The 19153-nt window shown below is 38.9% G+C and overlaps 1 protein-coding gene across 1 annotated transcript; it reads right to left on the reverse strand.

Moving 5' to 3' along the window:
* Positions 1-40: 40 nt before the first annotated feature.
* LOC110065704 (cytochrome P450 4F4-like) lies at positions 41-15082 on the reverse strand. The gene is made up of 14 exons (XM_089286953.1): positions 14426-15082; positions 12757-12946; positions 11897-12024; positions 9695-9810; positions 9203-9265; positions 6185-6317; positions 5745-5810; positions 5476-5563; positions 4952-5054; positions 4682-4812; positions 3974-4038; positions 3569-3651; positions 2452-2517; positions 41-918 (listed from the first exon to the last, which is right to left on the reverse strand). The coding sequence occupies exons 1-14, from the start codon at positions 14636-14638 to the stop codon at positions 801-803; spliced, it is 1563 nt and encodes a 520-aa protein (XP_089143079.1). The 5' UTR covers positions 14639-15082; the 3' UTR covers positions 41-800.
* Positions 15083-19153: the final 4071 nt, after the last annotated feature.

Below are 19153 nucleotides of genomic sequence, written 5' to 3' on the forward strand. Positions count from 1 at the left end.
ACGACAACAGAAGTCGTTTAAAGTTCATGAGGTATTTGAGTTCCAGTGTACAGCTTGTTTATTGATAATTCTCAACACAATTTATTAACAATTCTCCAGTAACAAGGTAAACGAGAGAATCACTTAAATACAATACAATGATAAATACGTTTCAAAAGATAAATATTTTGTAATCAAATGAGGGAAAAAGTCAGCCTACTTTTAATAGTAAATAGTCAAATCGGCGGCTGTCACATGTCCTTAGAATGCTGCTTCGAACCCAGGCCAACAATTGGCCCCGAGAAGGGAGGCGGGCAGGAAACTTGGTGCTGACACGAGACAGGTACAGGTCAGGTAAGGAAAATATGACTGATTGGCTGGGGATTGAAATTTGAAAACGCTTGCGCAGTAATCAGCTGTTACTGAATCCAAAAGAAACCGATATCAGGCTTTGAATGCACTTATCGTTCCGCTCGCCATGCAATTTTGAGGAAGAAAAATTGCGTGACGAGCCATTGCGATTGCGTGATGAGTGGTTACTTGTGAATTTCTAGGTCATACGAAAACCGCCTTTTTTGATGATAAATTACAAATAATGAATAAATCAATAAATAATATGCGAGTAATGATAATTGAATAATGCTTCACTGTACGACAAATGTATAACAGCCAAGACTCAAGAGAACACAATGTTGCAGACTTAAAGAGGACTTACAAGAACAACTGTAAGTTTTATGATTTGACTTTTTGACTCATGCATATAAATAATTCTGAACAAGAGCTTGCGCGACTTAATTAATTCAAGTGGCAAAATGCAGCAGTTACGTATGAAGTCGTGGTGTCAAATTCAAGTGAATCCCAGTCTTGGTGCGTAACATAATCTCAGGAAAAAGATCATTCGATGTCACATGGTTTTCTTTGTTTATGGACAAGTTGAACCTACAAACAAAAATTTCAGAAGTGTAGCAGATCTCGTAAGTAATTCTCTTTGTCGTCATAGTGTAGCAGCTGTTATTGTTTTTGGGCTCGGGGCATTGCTTCTGCTGTTTGTTTTATGGTTCTCTCAAAGGGTATCAAGCCATTTATGAGAGATCTGCTACCTGACCCACAAATTGGCATTTAACGGCACGGCAACACTAAAACACTGAGTGTGGTACAAATTAAACAAAATCAACAACTCAGAAGCACCGGATCAGAACCAGTCAGAATTGTTATTATTAAAACAATGTGCAACCGTTATCAAGCGCGGGGAAAATTCAATGAACCAAACTACCAAAATCTCTAGCCAAGCACAAGTACAGTACAGTGAACCAATCAAAACTCGAAGTAATTACTCCCCCACTTTGCCACCCCCATGAGATAATGAAGAGGACACGACGTAATTACTTGTTGCTGACCCAAAGCACGGGAAAACGTGTACGAACTAGTAACAATTGGTTTTTGGTTTACTTCTGGGTGACAAGTAGGGGTTGACACATTATGCTCCTAAAATCGAGCATTATGCTTTTTGGCACTGCCCCCAAAACGGACTACTATGCTCCAAATTATGCTCGACTGTAACTATTGTAATCGTAATTATGCCGCAAAATTTTTTTCCCGGACCCCGGTGAGTTATAATTATGCCGTAAAATATTTTTTCCCGGACCCCGGTGAGTCATAATTCTGCCGTAAAAATTTTTTCCGGGACCTCCGTGAAGTGCGATAATAGTAATGGAAACCATGTAGAACATTAAAATAGCTTGAAATTTTGTAGTTTTAACTTAATAAATGGACAATAGTAGCTCTAAAAAAGGAAATAACTGTTATGTTGCAAAATGGCACTACTATGCCGCCAAAAAAGCACTATTATGCCGGCATTATGCTCGATGCTCCACATATAGTACTATGCTCGAAATTATGCCGGCATAATGTGTCAACCCCTAGTGACAAGGTGGCGCGAATTTTACAAGCCAATCGTGTAGCCCAGTGACTCTCTGATATAAACCACTCTAAACGTGAACGACTGGAACTGGTGTCTTGTTGCGAATAGAGTGAAATGAAGGTAGAAATGAAATTTAAGAATAATGAGCCACCAAAAGCCATCAATCTTTGCTGACAAATAAGCACAAAGTTGACCTCATGACCCGTGGGACTCACGTATAAAAAGGACAGGGTGCGCGTCGTACCTCGTATGTGTTCAAAACGTGGTTTTGGTACCTCTTGGGATGTCCAGCCTCAAAAGGCCAACAAAGGGAGCTTTCGAGGTACCTTTTGGGGTATTTAGCCGAAATAATATGACTGGAGATAATGTGCTGTTTTAGAATTGGTACCTGTTAGGGGTGAAAATATTTCAAGCCACGCCCACAAAACAGGATCTTGGTACCTCTTAGGGGTTCTTTTCACTGAAAATTTCTGACGAGCACCCTCGTCCATTTTATATGGGAATCCCCCCCGGAACTCATGACGGACAGACACAAAGTCAACAGAACATACCTCTTAAGAATCATTGCCACTGCTACCTTCATTTCAGCCATTGCAAAGTTCATTCCAATACAGTTTCTATTTAGATGAAATAAACATCACGAAAAAAGTCATGATTCTGAACGCATTTTGTACTATTACGGTTATGTGACGACAGTGTTTTAGTTACTCAGAGTTGTAAACGACACTATCAGTATGTGGTTACAGTCTGTAACACAAACTGATAATTTTCTAAACCTTACGACAACGCTTCAAATAGTCAAAGTCTTTTTATAGCCCAAGTTTAATGATTCAGTCCCACCATCTATTTAACGATTCATACAATTTATTTAACTGGTTATAAACGCTATCTACAACAGAATAGTAAGTAGCGTAGCCCATAACAGAACAGCATTCGTGATAGGACGCTGGTAGATTTCTCCTAACAGAGCTTAGTCGGATTCCTTAAGGTAGTCAGAGACGTAAGAGCGCTCTCATCTCCGCTACTAGAATTCAGATAAATCACAATGTGGCCGTCCTTTCTGCTATAGGTATAAATAATGACCAAAATACAACAAGCTGTTTGACTAAATGGCGAGTGATCTGACATAGTTCCTTCCCCCATTCTTAATCAGTGATCCCTTTGGGCAATTCTACTTTTCAATAAAACCTAGAACTAGAAACTGCAAAACTCCACAACCTGTGTCATTTTTTCATCTTCACAGCTACAGAAGGCGGAATGCGACGATTTGATTCTAATCTGAGTTTCATGCCATTTTTTGATAGCTGTCAATCAAGGAGAACCAGCGAAACTGGAAAAAGTCAACATTTTTCAACAGCGAAAAATTGAAAAGAACTCGAGAAATTTCTCGTTCTGACTTTTTCGCGGTGAGTGAAATAAAACCATAACGCAATATCCGAGAGAAATCCTGAGGATACTCCTATCTGATAAAAAAAAATTGGCACTTATTTTCAGGTCTTATAAACGTGAGTGAAATCGACAACAAAAAAGTAATCGTATTTTACATTTTGCGAGTAAATCACAAATCAAGGTGATGTTTATGGAGTTTGGCAGATTCCAGATCCCGGTCATATTAAAAAGTAGAATTGCTGGAGGCGGTCAAAGATAATACTTTTCGACATAGCTCACCTTGGTCCAGCAGAAAATGGTATGTAAGCAAAAGGTGAACGCTCTTCCTTGCCTTCAACAGTGAATCTCACTGGGTCGAATGCCTGGGTAAACAACCGACTCAGCATCATTGACGTTATAGAGGCTAGTTTTACTGTGTGTTCCATTCCTTACTAAGAATGCCGGCTGTCGTTTCATATATAAACTGGTTGCAAATTTTGAAGGACATAGGGTGTAAATATTGGTTAAAACTGACCTCGAAAAAAGAAACATTCCAAAACAGAAAACAGCAGAAACGATCAAATTATACGACATTACTACGGATTACAATGGGTAAAATTGATTTATTGCGCTGAAAAATGATCGTTCGCGTTATACTTAAAAAGTGCCCTCTATACAGTTATCGTTGTCATAATTGCTAAGTACCTCTGGATCTTTCCACACATGTGGATTGTGATGTAATGCATATGCATTGATCATGATCCACGTCCCTAAACAGATATGGAAATAAAAACGGGATCATCAGTTATGAGTACAACAGCTTTCTGTAGGAACTCTATAGGAAACGCTGTGAGAGGTTGAAACTAGATTTTCCAGCCAACAACCTGAAAACAATTGTTTGTCATATACTGCATCATCCAAGCCACGATTATAAATTAGGTCAAAAGTCACAACAATCACTCGGGACAAAATGGCCAGAATGTCAACCACAAATCCTCTTGTTAGGTGCTAGCTAAAGATGACAAGAAAACATTGTTTATCAACTAGAATTGTAATGCAAGCCACAACGACGACGCTTCAAGTTATAACTACTAAGCAGGCTGCAAAAGAATGCCAGAGAATCCACCAAACAAATCCTTATCACGGGATATCAACTAAATTCAAGCTAACTATGAAATATCAGTCAACCACCAAGAGGTGCATTCAAGCCCAGATGTGTAGGAGCTCTCGTAAGCTGGTAATTCTTTTGCAATTGTTTTGGGGCTAGGAGCATTGTTTCTGCTGTTTGTTCTAATGTCCTCTCAAAGGGTATCAAGCCATTCATGCGACACCTTACGAGAGCTACAACAATCACGTTACAATACAAGCCACGAAGATGACGTAAGGTCAGACGTCTCAGTGCCAATTCCTTACCTTGGGGTACTAATTTCCCTGCAATCTCATACGACTTGTCCAAGCTACGACTGAACATTGGAAAGGGTGGGTACAGCCTCATGCTCTCCTTGATGACAAGCGTCACATACTTTAGTTGGAACAAGTCATCCCTGGTTGAAGCAAGATATCGCAAAAACTATTACCATCACCATCACTATCAACTGCACATATACAGGTCTTAACACTGGCTTAACAAAAGCAATCGAGTAAACAATGCGCAAGGACAATGACTTTTTTTGAGTTTCTCACCACTCCAGTTCTTCTTTGCCACGAAAAACGGCATCGACTTCCTCTTGACATTTCCTCTGATGTTTAGGGTACAACGCTAGGTTGTACAATGTCCACGAAATTCCTATCCCACAGAAGAGAGCTTGGAGGTAAGACTTCGTGTCTGCTTTTAAAACGTCTAGAGAGTTACACATGTATTTTCTGAACAAGCTCTAAACTATCTAAACCTATCTGTCCTCCAAACTGAGCCATACCAGTACAGGTTTTAACGTGATATAACAAAGTTTTCCAATTAATTGGATACAAAAATGCTTTCTGAGCTAGTTGGGTGGATTTCCGAGCAGGAAATGAGTTGTGAGAAGTTTTCCCGCTCTTGGCATGGGGTTCCATGTTTTCACGCACAAGGCACACCATGTTTTTACACCAAGCTCTGATTGGTTCATTGCGTTATTTGCGTCTGTTCTGATAGGCTAGATTGGCTTGCTTGCTTTTCAACATTCATAAAAGAAACCAGTAACTGCCAAAGTAACGAAAAAGGTAGTTACCAGCAGCTACTGTGTCTTGCCCTGCAGCGAAAAAGGTAACCACTTCTGCTCGTATCTCTTCGTCACTTAGACCATTTCCATCTTCATCCTGCAACACCAACACCAAAACTCTCCTGACTTGACATGCAGTAGAAGTATCAGCCAATTGTTATAACGTCAACAAGTCGCAACATATTGCAATATTTTTTTGAGGATGACTAAGGACTAATGTTAAACAACGTGCAATGGTGTACTGAATGACAGACACAACTTGTTAATCTGAAAATCACCTTGGCTGCCAGAACAATGTCAACCATGTCCAGATGCTTCTTCCTCTTAGCATTGCATTTCTCTCCCTGCGTTTATAAACGTGAAAACCAAGTAACATAAATACCGGTCAAAAGTAATGAATTTGTCGGCCGACAGGTTGTGTGTTTTAACTATACACAACAACTTGCTGTGGAAACACGTTATAGGTTACAATGAGAATGAACAAGTAATTAATTTAATTTTTTTAATTTAATTTGCTACAATTAATGGCTCGAAGAAATACAAAAAAACTAGATAAAATACTGTACTAAATATGAAAAAAAGGTGCCACAAGGATGTTCAGCAAAAGAGACATTGTTCTCTTGGTCAGTTTTACGATATTGGCTAAAGATGAAGTCGAAGACCGGATAAACTACAAACATACTAAAACTACTACATATTACTGAGTCAGATTTCGTACATTTTCCTGAAGAGCTTTTCGCCTCTTTCTTATTATTTCCTCAGCCTTGCGATGAGCTGCAGCACAGTTGTGATAAAACTTTCTCCCGTCATTTGTCCATCGGAAAATCCAGTCTGGGTGTAGAATGGGTGTACTGAAAAAAGGGTAATTATCGGCAGTCGTATAGGAAATTTTCGCACATTATTTTTGAAAGAGCCCTTTCACGATAAGCTTTTCTCACTTCCATTACAATAATTATAATTTAGCATGAATGTGAAGCAATTTGCGGCAATTTTGTAGTTTCTACCCAAAATTGCCTTGTATCCACGTTGGATTACATTGTAATGTAAATGAGAAAAGTTAACCACAAAAAAAGCTATTGTGCGATGTCAGAAAACATTGTATGGGGCGCCGTTTGTAAATTTATTATTTAGACCGAATTTGTGCCATTTTCCCCTTATTTATAAACAATTGAAAATGCCAGAAAATTTATTTATAAATCAGACAAAAGAACTTGCCCGCTGATATGTAAATAATTATTTTAGGTTCGTCCTGGTTTATAAATAATCTTTTATCATAGACTTATGATATATAAATAATAAACTACACAACTTCAATTATTTATAAATCAGGTCATCTCTCAAATAGTTATTTACATATCATAAAGTTTGTAAATCTTATTATTTATAAATAAATTATTTTGCCGGGAGTCTAAATTCATTATTTACAAATAATGAAGTTTCATTTCGCTGAATGTAAGTTTATTGTTTATAAATAATTAACTTCACTGACTGTGTAAATTCATTATTTAGAAATAATGAATTTCACCTCGCCGAGTGTAAATTTATTATTTATAAATGATGAAGTTCACCGAGTGTGTAAATTCATTATTTAGAAATAATGAACTTTCATCTCGCCGAGTGTAAATTTATTGTTTAGAAATAATGAACTTAACCGAGTGTGTAAATTCATTATTTAGAAATAATAAATTTCACCTCGCCGAGTGTAAATTTATTATTTAGAAATAATGAACGTCACCGAGTGTGTAAATTCATTATTTAGAAATAATGAATTTACACACTCGGTTAAGTTCATTATTTCTAAACAATAAATTTACACTCGGCGAGATGAAAGTTCATTATTTCTAAATAATGAATTTACACACTCGGTGATGTTCATTATTTCTAAATAATAAATTTACACTCGGCGAGATAAAACTTCATTATTTCTAAATAATGCATTTACACACTCGGTGATGTTCATATTTGTAAATAATAAATTAACACTTGGCGAGATGAAAGTTCATTATTTCTAAATAACGAATTTACACACTCGGTGACGTTCATTATTTCTAAATAATGAATTTTCACACTCGGTTAAGTTCATTATTTCTAAATAATGAATTTACACACTCGGTGACGTTCATTATTTCTAAATAATGAATTTACACACTCGGTGATGTTCATTATTTCTAAATAATAAATTTACACTCGGCGAGATAAAACTTCATTATTTCTAAATAATGCATTTACACACTCGGTGATGTTCATATTTGTAAATAATAAATTAACACTTGGCGAGATGAAAGTTCATTATTTCTAAATAACGAATTTACACACTCGGTGACGTTCATTATTTCTAAATAATGAATTTTCACACTCGGTTAAGTTCATTATTTCTAAATAATGAATTTACACACTCGGTGACGTTCATTATTTCTAAATAATAAATTTACACTCGGCGAGGTGAAATTTATTATTTCTAAATAATGAATTTACACACTCGGTTAAGTTCATTATTTCTAAACAATAAATTTACACTCGGCGAGATGAAAGTTCATTATTTCTAAATAATGAATTTACACACTCGGTGAACTTCATCATTTATAAATAATAAATTTACACTCGGCGAGGTGAAATTCATTATTTCTAAATAATGAATTTACACAGTCAGTGAAGTTAATTATTTATAAACAATAAACTTACATTCAGCGAAATGAAACTTCATTATTTGTAAATAATGAATTTAGACTCCCGGCGAAATAATTTATTTATAAATAATAAGATTTACAAACTTTATGATATGTAAATAACTATTTGAGAGATGACCTGATTTATAAATAATTGAAGTTGTGTAGTTTATTATTTATATATCATAAGTCTATGATAAAAGATTATTTATAAACCAGGACGAACCTAAAATAATTATTTACATATCAGCGGGCAAGTTCTTTTGTCTGATTTATAAATAAATTTTCTGGCATTTTCAATTGTTTATAAATAAGGGGAAAATGGCACAAATTCGGTCTAAATAATAAATTTACAAACGGCGCCCCATAACATTGATACCGATTCATGAGAGGCCATTGGCAATTCCAAGGAGCTGGGGTGTCAAAACAAATCATTCTAAAGACAAGTATATATTTGTTGTTCAAAGTTAAAAGTATGAACTAAACTGAAATTTCCAGAGGGGTGGGGTTCAAACCAACAGTCCTTCAGTGGGAGGGAACGGGTATGGATTTTTCTGGAACTATACGTTGTGAGACGCTAGGCGGATGTATTTCCTTATTCTTTAAAAAAGAAAAAAAAATTGCTAAACCTAACTTCAGTACTTTTACTGTAATACAACTGGAAGACTGACAGGTAATTTAGACATAATCCTTTATTTCAAGGGATCCAAGTGGGGAAAAAAAACAAAAAGAAATAATGTATGTTGAGTATTACACCAATATCTACTGCAAGTAGCAAACTAGCAAGGGTCATTAGAGATTTCTGGTTCAGCGTCCTGCAGTATTGTTATTTCTTGGTGGGAGTGGCTACTACATTTGGGTAGAAACCATTTCTGGCATGTGAAGTATGTCAAAATCCATATTACAGGTTATCACTCATCTTCAACATGTAAAACAATTTTTCCTTGAGATTGAGTATTTTAACAGGTACTCTTTTCCTAAAATGTATTTTACAGATAACTGTGTTTCTATTCCACACTTATATCATACATTAGGTAGTTTGATAAATCGATTCAACAATTAACACTCACATAAGTCTTTTAATCAGAGCTTTGGAGATTTCAGTGACGCTTCTTGTAAACGTATCCTGAATCCTACAAAGTATATTTATAAAGAAAAATTTAACATTAAAAATTCAGTACATTGTTACTTTTGCATTTTGGACCATCTTGCTCAGGACCACAAATTCAGTGCTTTTTCTTTCATATCCCATTACTGAATATCTCATTACCAAAGACGGGCTATGGGAGCAAAATTTGTCACACCATTTTCTGCTCTCCCCCCCCCCCCCCCCAACCCCTACAGAAAAACTGAAATAAAGCCGTTAGATTCTGAAAGATAATGAATACTATTTGTTGTAAAAATATTGAAATGCTGCATGTTAATATTGGAGCTGGCTGTGTGGCAGAGTATAACAGGGGGAGTTTATGCAAACTGTTACAATCCTACCCAAAGTTCTAAAAAGTTTATTCCCCATACATGCAGGCATAATGAAAAATACACAATTTGAAGTCCTGACTCACACATTTGTTTGGCAGTTACTGTTGAAGCTAAAGGCACACTTCAGTGTGGAGTCAAGTGCCATCAAACCAATGTCACGAAAGCACTCCATGCCATCTGGATGTTGAGACCACTTCTCCTGCAGGTAGAAATAAATAAGGTCATGCTTTACATATAATTCCCTTATTGGCTGTCACACTCTTGCTCACTCTTCTTATGACTGCTTCATGGCCAGGCCGAAGAGAAAAATTTGCAACCCCCCCCCCCCCTCCAACCCCTCCTTCCCCTTCTAGCAAATTTAGCTCAATATTTTTTTTTGCTTTATTGAACCACACACAAGACATGAGTAAAAAAGTTAAATAGGTGAGTCATTCCCCATCAACTATTATGGTAAAGGGAGAGGGGTGGTGTCATAATCTTTAATGTGCTGGACTTCTAATCAAGTGGTCTGGGTTCAAGCATTGGCTGGGGTTATTGCATTGAGTTCTTGGACCAGACACTTTAATCTCACAATGCCTCCCTCCACCCAGGTGTATGATTGGGTTCTGGAAAACTGTAAGAGCAACCTGATAGAATGCTGGGGAAAAACCTGTGATAGACTAGCATCCGATGGCATCCAGGGAGGGGGGGAGTAACAATACTCCTAGTCACATAATGCTACAGAAACAGGAGTTACCAGCAAGTGTCAAGAGCTATGAGCCTGTTGGACTTGAGAGGCTTTACTACGAAACCCTGGAATGGGCTCACATTTTTGTGCAGCAACCACTCCCACTTTCTTTCACTGAACCCCCATATTCCTTTGTGTTGTTGTGAGTTGACTGTGAGCAAAATTCAAGCTAAAGATGGGGAAAGCAAAGATAGGTAAGTAAGGTAAAGCCTGCATCCAAGCCAAGTGGCCCATCAGGCTGGAGCTTATCCCGCAGTTTCTGTAGCATGAAGTGACTGGGAGTACTTCTACCCTTCCCTGCATGGGATGTTAGTCCATAGCAGGGTTACCCCCAGCATTAAATTTGCCAGTACCCATGTAATATACATCTGGGTGGAGAGAGGCATTGTGAGAGTAAAGTGTCTTGCCCAGGAACACAACACAATGTCCCCAGCTAGGACTTGAACCCAGACCACTCCATCCGGAATCAAGAGCACTTAAGGTGGCTGAACACAGTTTTTGATACCTGTGTTTCATTCACCTTTTTCTCTAAAACCCTTGATCCCTCAGTCGTTAAAAATGGCAGCAAGCTAGTTAACAACACAAACTTTGGTTTTTTGATGGTTAAGCTGATGTATGTGCCATTGCCATGGCAACATGAGTAAATATAAACAGGCCTTTAAAATCAGTTTTGTTTATTTGCAGAAAATCTAGTCATTAGATTTTCTTTATAATTTGCATGCAACAAGCCTGTAACGATTCTCACAAGTTAACACCATTTTGCTAATAATTTAACAGAGATCTTTAATTATCCCTTGTTGAAGGTTCACTGGAATATCTAGAATTTCCTTTGTTAAAGTTCAATTATTTTCAATACTCCAGTTACTTATTTCTCAGAGTATTTTCGTGCCAAATTTCATGAAATTCTAATGAGTGGTTTTTGAGAAATACACACATTTCCAAGAGTGCAATTTTCATTCAATCGCAATTTTTTGACTTACCACGCATGCGCTGCTTTAACTGGGTTCTTTCAGTAAAAAAGAAAAAGCTGAGAATTGCTGGGTTCTTTGCATGGTTACCTTTTCTAACATATCTTTGTAATAAAAGACTAAAGCCATCAATACGCTGCGTTCAATTATAGAGAAAAATAGCACAGACACTGCGGGTGTTGAGTAAATAAAATGATCGCTCTATTGAAGGCATGTTTGTTTTTTGCAATCCTTGTGCGTGCGCTGAATTACATCAGCAAAAGCGCGCGCAAAAACTGTGTTCGGCCACCTTAACCATGAGGCCACCATGTTTCCACAGAGAAAGCAATTAAAGAAGAGGACAAATTTATTAAAAATATCTTAACAAGTTTATCTGCTGCAAAAATCAGTTGCAGTCTACTCACAACAACCAGTAGGAATGTGGGCAGGTCGGCAAAAAAAAGTGGGATCGAGTGGTCCGTGTACAAAAATCCAAGCCCAGTCCATGGTTTGGTGATTTTCATAGTACGTACAAATAGTGAGATATGTATGTGTGTACAAGACATTTCGTGAGTTCTCAGTGTAGTACCTCTTCTGCTATAATGACCTACCAGTAGGGTTCTGGTGGATTCTTGGAACAATTTTGTGTATGGCTTCAAGATCTCTGCATGAAAAGCTGGTGTTAGAAGCTTCCTCATTTTCAGCCATCGCTTTCCATTAACAATGGTCAGGCTATTTCCTAGTATCAATTCAGACACGTGCCTAATTAAAATTTGCATGCCCCAATTAACTTGATGGCTGAGTAAAATTAAGGACATATAAACACGGAAACATTCAACAAAGATCAGGTCACTTCCTACAATCTTAGACAAAAGTAGCTGGAATTCTTACCAAAGTGATCAGGTCACTTCGTACAATCTTAGACAAAAGTAGCCGGAATTCTTACCAAAAAAATATGTCCAGTCCAGATACTTAAAACACAAACCTTATATTTGCACAAAAATGCACTGCTAATTTAGTATCTATCAAATTTTCTTTATAAGCAATTCTTATTGTAAACACCATCAAAACAAGACTTAACACTTCTTTGCCACACCCATATTTTCCAGACAATCTTTGACGAAGTAGTTGGAGCACTTATGAAGAAATAGCATGAGACAGATACTCAACACTTCAACTTTATCAAGGTTGAGTGCAAACATTTCTATAAATCCCCTACCCTCACCCCTCACCACCCCGCCCACCCCTATTCAATGTTGAATGCTTCTAGAATAGAGACTAAACTTCTGCAAAGCTCAACATTGTGACAGGGGAGAAAAAAAGAACTTTGGTTACCTTGCCAGCACTTTTGACAAGGATTGTACTTGTAAATTGAAATGTGTCAGCCTTATCTATCTTATCTGATCCTCTCGCAGTCTTCGGTTCTCTGAGGACAAAGCTTAAGAAAAATAAAAATTAAGGTTAGTCTTACCAGTGAAGGGCACAACAAGGTTATAGACAAATTCCTCCTTTGGCAAATGACCAGACAACACAGTTTTGATAGTGTCTGGATGGCAGAGGACAAGAGCTGATCGTAGAGGGCCAAACCACAGGGGGTAAGCTGTCTTGTATTGTGTGGCACATTCCACATGAAATTTCAAGCCGTTGCCATTAAAGGTTGCCTATAAAATGACCAAAGCAACAGGAAGTAAAGATAATATCTTGAACCACTTACAAATTGACTAGAGTGGTTGGGGGGCCACACTAGGGTCTGTACTTCCTGCCTCTCGACTCTTCAGCTCTCTTTGTTGCAAAGAATAGTTTACGATAAATATTATTCCTGGTTTACACTATCCACTTCCCAGCCAAAGGGTCTTTTCCTTCTTCCCTGAGACTATAATGCTGGATTCTGGTATTGTCTCTGCCAACTTCAGATTCACTTCACCTGTCCAAATCACTTTCATACTGTAGTGGGCCATGAGGAGACAAAAAGTTGTCATTGTAGAGAGGTGGCTGTTCCCGGAGAGGGGGGGGGGGGGGGGAACTGCTATATAAAAAGTATGAGGGTGCTCATCAGAAATTTTGAAAAAAAACCCTAAGAGGAACCAAGATCCTATTTTGTGGGTGTGGCCTGAATTTTTTTTCACCTCTAAGAGGTACCACTACTGAAACAACACAATATCTCCTGTCATATTTTTTCCAACTCAGTTATACCCTAAAGGTACCACCAAAGCTCCAGCTGCTGAGATGTACCAAAACTGCTTTTTTAACCCCTAAAAGGTGTGTCAAGCACTCCATCTTCTTTATACGAGAGTACCCCCCTGGTGGCTGTTAGTCGAGTTCCAAGTGCTGTATTTGTTTCTGTAATTTATAGTGCCCTTAATTTCCACCTGAGAGCTAAATACTCTGACACTTATATGAAGTCATTCATTAATATTTTTTATTTTTGAGGATGTTCTGTTAACTTATTTAGAAAGGATAATTCAAGTTTTCAAGGAAATACCGCACATACAGATGACGGCAAACTGTGACAATCAATTATTTATATTCTTATCTTTCAAAATTGCCTTCAATTTAACTGATCGATGAATGCAATGTTTCTTAACTGACCGGAAGTAAAGTCTGGTGAACCGGTTTTTATCTCATTAACAAGTCTGCATTTGTCGGCATCTTCACATGGTAGATAATTCAAGTTTTGCTGTTTCTGACAAAATATGGCCAGGTTTAACACAGGACATAAACTTATTTTTTGAATAATTCAAAAGGCCTTTTAACGAACGGTTGAAGCTTCTTCTATTATATCATATGGCAGCATTAAAACCATACATTTCCAAAACCACAAGATAATTCAGTGTTGTTTTTATCTAAATCCATATTCCAGACTCGACAAATTTAACAGGTTCAAGGTTAGTTCACCCTGGTCCCAGAGGTTTTTCTTGATGAGACCAGGGTAAGTTAAGTTTTAAATTGCACAGGAATCTTTCGAACTACATAAGAATTTTCTTCTTTTTCCCTAAAAAATCGCAATTTGCACTGACCCACAGTTTATTGTCCTTTTCGGTAACTGCATTAACCTTTAACACAATTTTTTCCCTGCGGAATCTCAGTTCGCTCTTGTGAGAAAAGATCTCTGTAGCAAGCTTACGCTTATATTCACTTACCCGGTCAGTGTGTCCCTTTAGCCAGTGAGCCGGAGGGCCTTGGAATTCCTTTATTCCATTGTATGACTTGCACATCAAAACAATACTCGTTATTACAAAATGTGCAAAACGAGCGATAATTAAGGAAGCGAAAATTAATAGCCAAGTGGAGCCTGAAAGGCTAAAAAGCTGCGAAAAGCCCGAAAAGGTACTAAAAGACAAAGTGGCTGACATATTCCCGACAAAAGCGCAACATGACAAACAACGCTCAACTGCTTTTTGCTGTAGGATCCTGTTTGTGTAAATACGTAGTAATTAGACTTTCAAATTAACACTAATCCTGCCGCCTTTGTGGCGAATCTGACATGTGTACATAGTCATGAAAAACATCTCTCTCGTCTCTGCTGTGTCTGCTCCGTCGATTTGAACTCTTTCTTCAGTTACCGACACGAATGCCAGAAGAACGAAATCGACACTTCAAAAAAAAATACAGCTTGGTCATTTTGTCAACAGTCGGTCGTGTAAAACAAAACAAAAAACATTCATACGATAAGCTTACCGACTGGACTCAAAATAAACTTTGATACTGATCAGAGTTTTTACATAAACGTATTTGATGTACTATGCAAGCCATGTGGCTGCTGTCGCATTGTTACTCATCAAATGGTAGGTTGCTTGATCTTTTGTCGTCACTTTCATTCTGACTTGTCACTGACCGTGGTATAACAGCGAGGCGGGAGTGGGGCGGGGGGGGGGGGGGGGTGGGGAGTGGAGGCTCCGGCACAGACAAAATGCTTACACAATTTGGTTGATTTTCTTGGGTGAACGAAATTTATAACCACATAGCTTTTAAATAAAAGCGAATGCAGAGCCTGTTAAAAAGAACTATTGCTTATAATTAATCTTGCAAACAATGACTTCTTTTTTGTGGGCAAGAGAAAAGCCGCTTTGCACAGTTACCTCTCCTCTAGTTTCGTCACCCTGCAAGATAAGTGTTTTCTTTTCTTTTCTTTATTTTTTAAATTTTTTTTCTTTTCAATTTTTTTACCGGCTCCCGGCCTGGAACAGGCAGAGATACAGGACTTAGTACAATTCTCTCTTTTCGATCGAGAAGACGCCCGAGGGGAGAGGGGTGGTAAAAAAGTTCGGAAGATGCGAAGAATTATTTTGACATTCTTCTCCTCGTTTGATTTTTCATTAGTTTTTCTAAAGGAGACTTTTGCCGTGGAGACTCAAGGGGAAGGAAATCTTCCTCAAAAAGATCCGGCAACAATTTGATTAAACTACATTGGATGGATCAGAGAACGGCTTGCTGGGATCAACGATACATTCGACTTGTTCTCTGTGGTCGCTAAAAATACGGTGAAAGCAGACGACCCCTGAGTCTGGTCCAAAAATCAGAATCCCTCTCTTTATTACGAACCCTTGTTTTATAGCGGACACTTCTATCAAGTGGACGAAGACACTAAAATGAATTTCAATTTGGTTATTTCTGTGTAGTATTGAATTACGTCCTTGAGAGAGTTGATTTTGAAAAAGGAGACCAGTCCAAACACTTGAAAGGAGAGATCACAAACAACAGTAAACTTGGTCACGAACCTGAACTCAGGATAGCTAGGTTAACAACCTGGAAGTTCATTAAAGAGAAACCATGTAGACACCACATAATTTGCAAACTTAAGGCTGCCATGTACCTTCAGGGGTGTCTTCCGTCTAACAGATGTGGTGCCCCGCGATTAGATCACAGATACCCTAAACCCTATGTCAAATCCAATCTTATAGATCTGGCTATAGACCCTTTTAGCTTGAATGAATTGTTGCCCCATGTGATGATGCATTTTAGATGCATAAAAAAAAAAAAATTCTCTTGAGGATATCACGGGATCTGTAATGGGAAAAGAAACCGCCCATGCTCAAAGGGTCTATTCCAAAATTTTATTTTGTTCTCCTGAAAATGAAATATTGAATTTTCCACGCGGCCTGCACTAGAAGGTATAAATCATCTTTTTTAAAAGTCCCAGTTCAACAAGATTTTAATACTTAAGGTATTTTTTTCTCGAGGTCAGGAACCCAAACGCTCAGAAAATACGTGTTGGGGGGGGGGGGGTGCTTTGTTCGACTGCATTCAAGAGTCAAAATTGCTGTTACAAGTTACTGTGTTACAGAAATGACTCAACGAAGTAATTTTTAGAATTGTCAATTTCCTCAACGCATTTTTGTTGGAGATCGGCAATTCTAAAACCTAAATTGAATCCTAAATTGATAAATCTTCCAAACTGACCAAATTTGACTCACAATCGGACAAATCGGCTTTGAGTTTTAACTCCTCTTGGTTATAATTACTCTTCTTGAATTTTCTTTTTTTGTCTGAAAGCTCATCGTTCAAAGCTTTTTTTATGAAGCTTACATAAACGAAAATTGAACGTTTTCACTCTAGAGGTACACGGTAACCTTATAAGCGGACACTATCTTGGGAAGTTACCGAGGGTGTCCGTATAACAGAGGTTTATTCACGTCTTCTTATGGTTCTCGCTCCCCGTAGCACCAATTATTTATCTGTCAACATGTCATCGAGAGATAGCGTTACGAGAGGATGTTACTAAAACTGGTAACGGGAACGGGAGTCTGGGAACGAGTGTACAGCGGTTATCCGCCTGAGAATTCTACATTGCGGACAAAGGAAAAGAAAAGGGAACAATTTGGGCAAATGTGAGGAAGTGTTACAGTTGGAAACGTGAGTTTCTACCGGTTGTGCCCCCTGATCATGTGCCCAGCACGTTCTTGTTATAGCAGAGTCCGATTGGCACTGTGATAAACAAAGCATGAAATGGGGCCTGGGGAGAAAATCGAATCGGTATTTTCACAAGGTATGTCCCCAATCGTTCAAACCACAGTCATTCTTAAATAGAATTTCAAGCCTTCATAGTCTACTCATATCTTCTCAGTTTGTGCGCGAGCTGTCATATCAATACGATTTCGAGGACAAGTGACATGACACATAACTGTCTTTGAACGCGGGTTGTCCGCTGTCTTCACATTCGGCAGCGTGGCGGCCTTTCGGAGATCGGCAAGTCAGCTGGCAAATCAGGTGAGCAGCAGATAAATAACCTGTGGCCTGGCCGCTTTGTCAAAGACAAAATATATGAAGAAACAATCAAGGAATATTCCACAATAATGCTAATGTTGGTGAAAGATGACCGCGGAAAAGCGACTGCGTGACACTCGGTATGTTTTCAGATGACATGTTGTCACGTATCAGACGAAAAACAGTCTTTATTCTCTGTCTGCGTTTTGTGCCCAGTCTTGCAGTCTGCATTTTGTACTGACCTATTGGGAAAGCGTGTGATGATACCGATTCGATTTTCTGCCCAGGCGCTATTTTATACTTTGTTTAAGCCAGTACCATATGGGACTCTGGGGCACAGCCGGTAGAAACCCACGTTTACAACCGTAACACTTCCTCACATTTCTGTTCCCTTTTCTTTTCCTTTGTCCGCCATGTTGAATTCTTTGGCGGGTTACCTCTGTACACTCGTTCCCAGACTCCCGTTCCCCGTTCCCCGTTCCCCGTTCCCCGTTCCCCGTTCCCCGTTCCCCGTTCCCCGTTCCCCGTTCCCGGTTCCCCGTTCCCCGTTCCCCGTTCCCGGTTCCCCGTTCCCCGTTCCCCGTTCCCCGTTCCCGGTTCCCCGTTCCCCGTTCCCCGTTCCCCGTTCCCCGTTCCCCGGTTCCTGGTTGCCCGTTGCCCGTTGCCCGTTGCCCGTTGCCTGTTGCCCGTTGCCCGTTCCCCCCTACCAGTTTTAGTAACATCCGTTACGAGACAACAAGTTCTACAGTCAGCTGACCTTAGCTTGGAGCAGACAAAATATGGCGACCACACACGGATCGGGGAAATTTACCGTTTAAAGTTGTAGACAGAGAAGGAAACTTATTTCGACCTAACTTTCAATTTCCTCGCCTCTTCTTAGGCCTGGTTCTCATATGCCGCCTTCGTAGTCGCCAGTTGCAAGTGACATGTGTGATGGATCGCCGACGTGCTCAAATTGATGCGAAATTTCAACCATTCCATCTGTAAAGTAAGGAATTGTGGGAAAAAATCGAGTTGTTACGTCATACATGGCGTCCGCAGATGTTTCATCGGGGACAATCGCCGACAACCGCAGGCTTGCTTGCGAAGTTGAACTCAGCTCAACTTCGCAGCCAAGGCCGGCGGTCAATGCCTGGGACAGGTAATGATTCGGCGATAAAAGTTCACATAACGGTGTCCCAGGTATGTCTCCGGCATGTGAGAACCAGGCTTTACAGATCGATATCTTTATTTCAAGGCAAGAAAGTGTTTGCTTTGAAAGCTCTTCGAGACTCTGGGATGATCCTTAATGTTATGACTTCAAGGAACGACAAGAACAGTAGAAACTCGACATAAGACTTTATGTCGGCCATGTGGACCGCATCAACCGCAGGAAAACTACATTGCTCGTGAGCCCGCGCTCTAACCCAGCAGTATTGCAACATAATGTCACGCATATTGTCACAGACTCTTCGAGTTTCACCGTTTATTAACACATGTCTAGTTCCGCTTTCACTCTTTGCGTGGTTGTCATTGGGCGGAAATTTTGCTACACATGGAGAAGATTGGCGCGTTCTTTCAATGAATCACGTTCTCCAAATCTGGCAGAGATAGGTTTTACTTGTTTATTCAAAACTTCATTAACCTTCCAGACTTCGTCTTTGATTAGCCTAACCTCTTAAAGT

The sequence above is a fragment of the Orbicella faveolata genome, unplaced genomic scaffold (genome assembly GCF_042242905.1).
Source record: "Orbicella faveolata isolate gen_17 unplaced genomic scaffold, um_ofav_v1 contig_14, whole genome shotgun sequence".
Lineage (NCBI taxonomy): Eukaryota > Metazoa > Cnidaria > Anthozoa > Scleractinia > Merulinidae > Orbicella > Orbicella faveolata.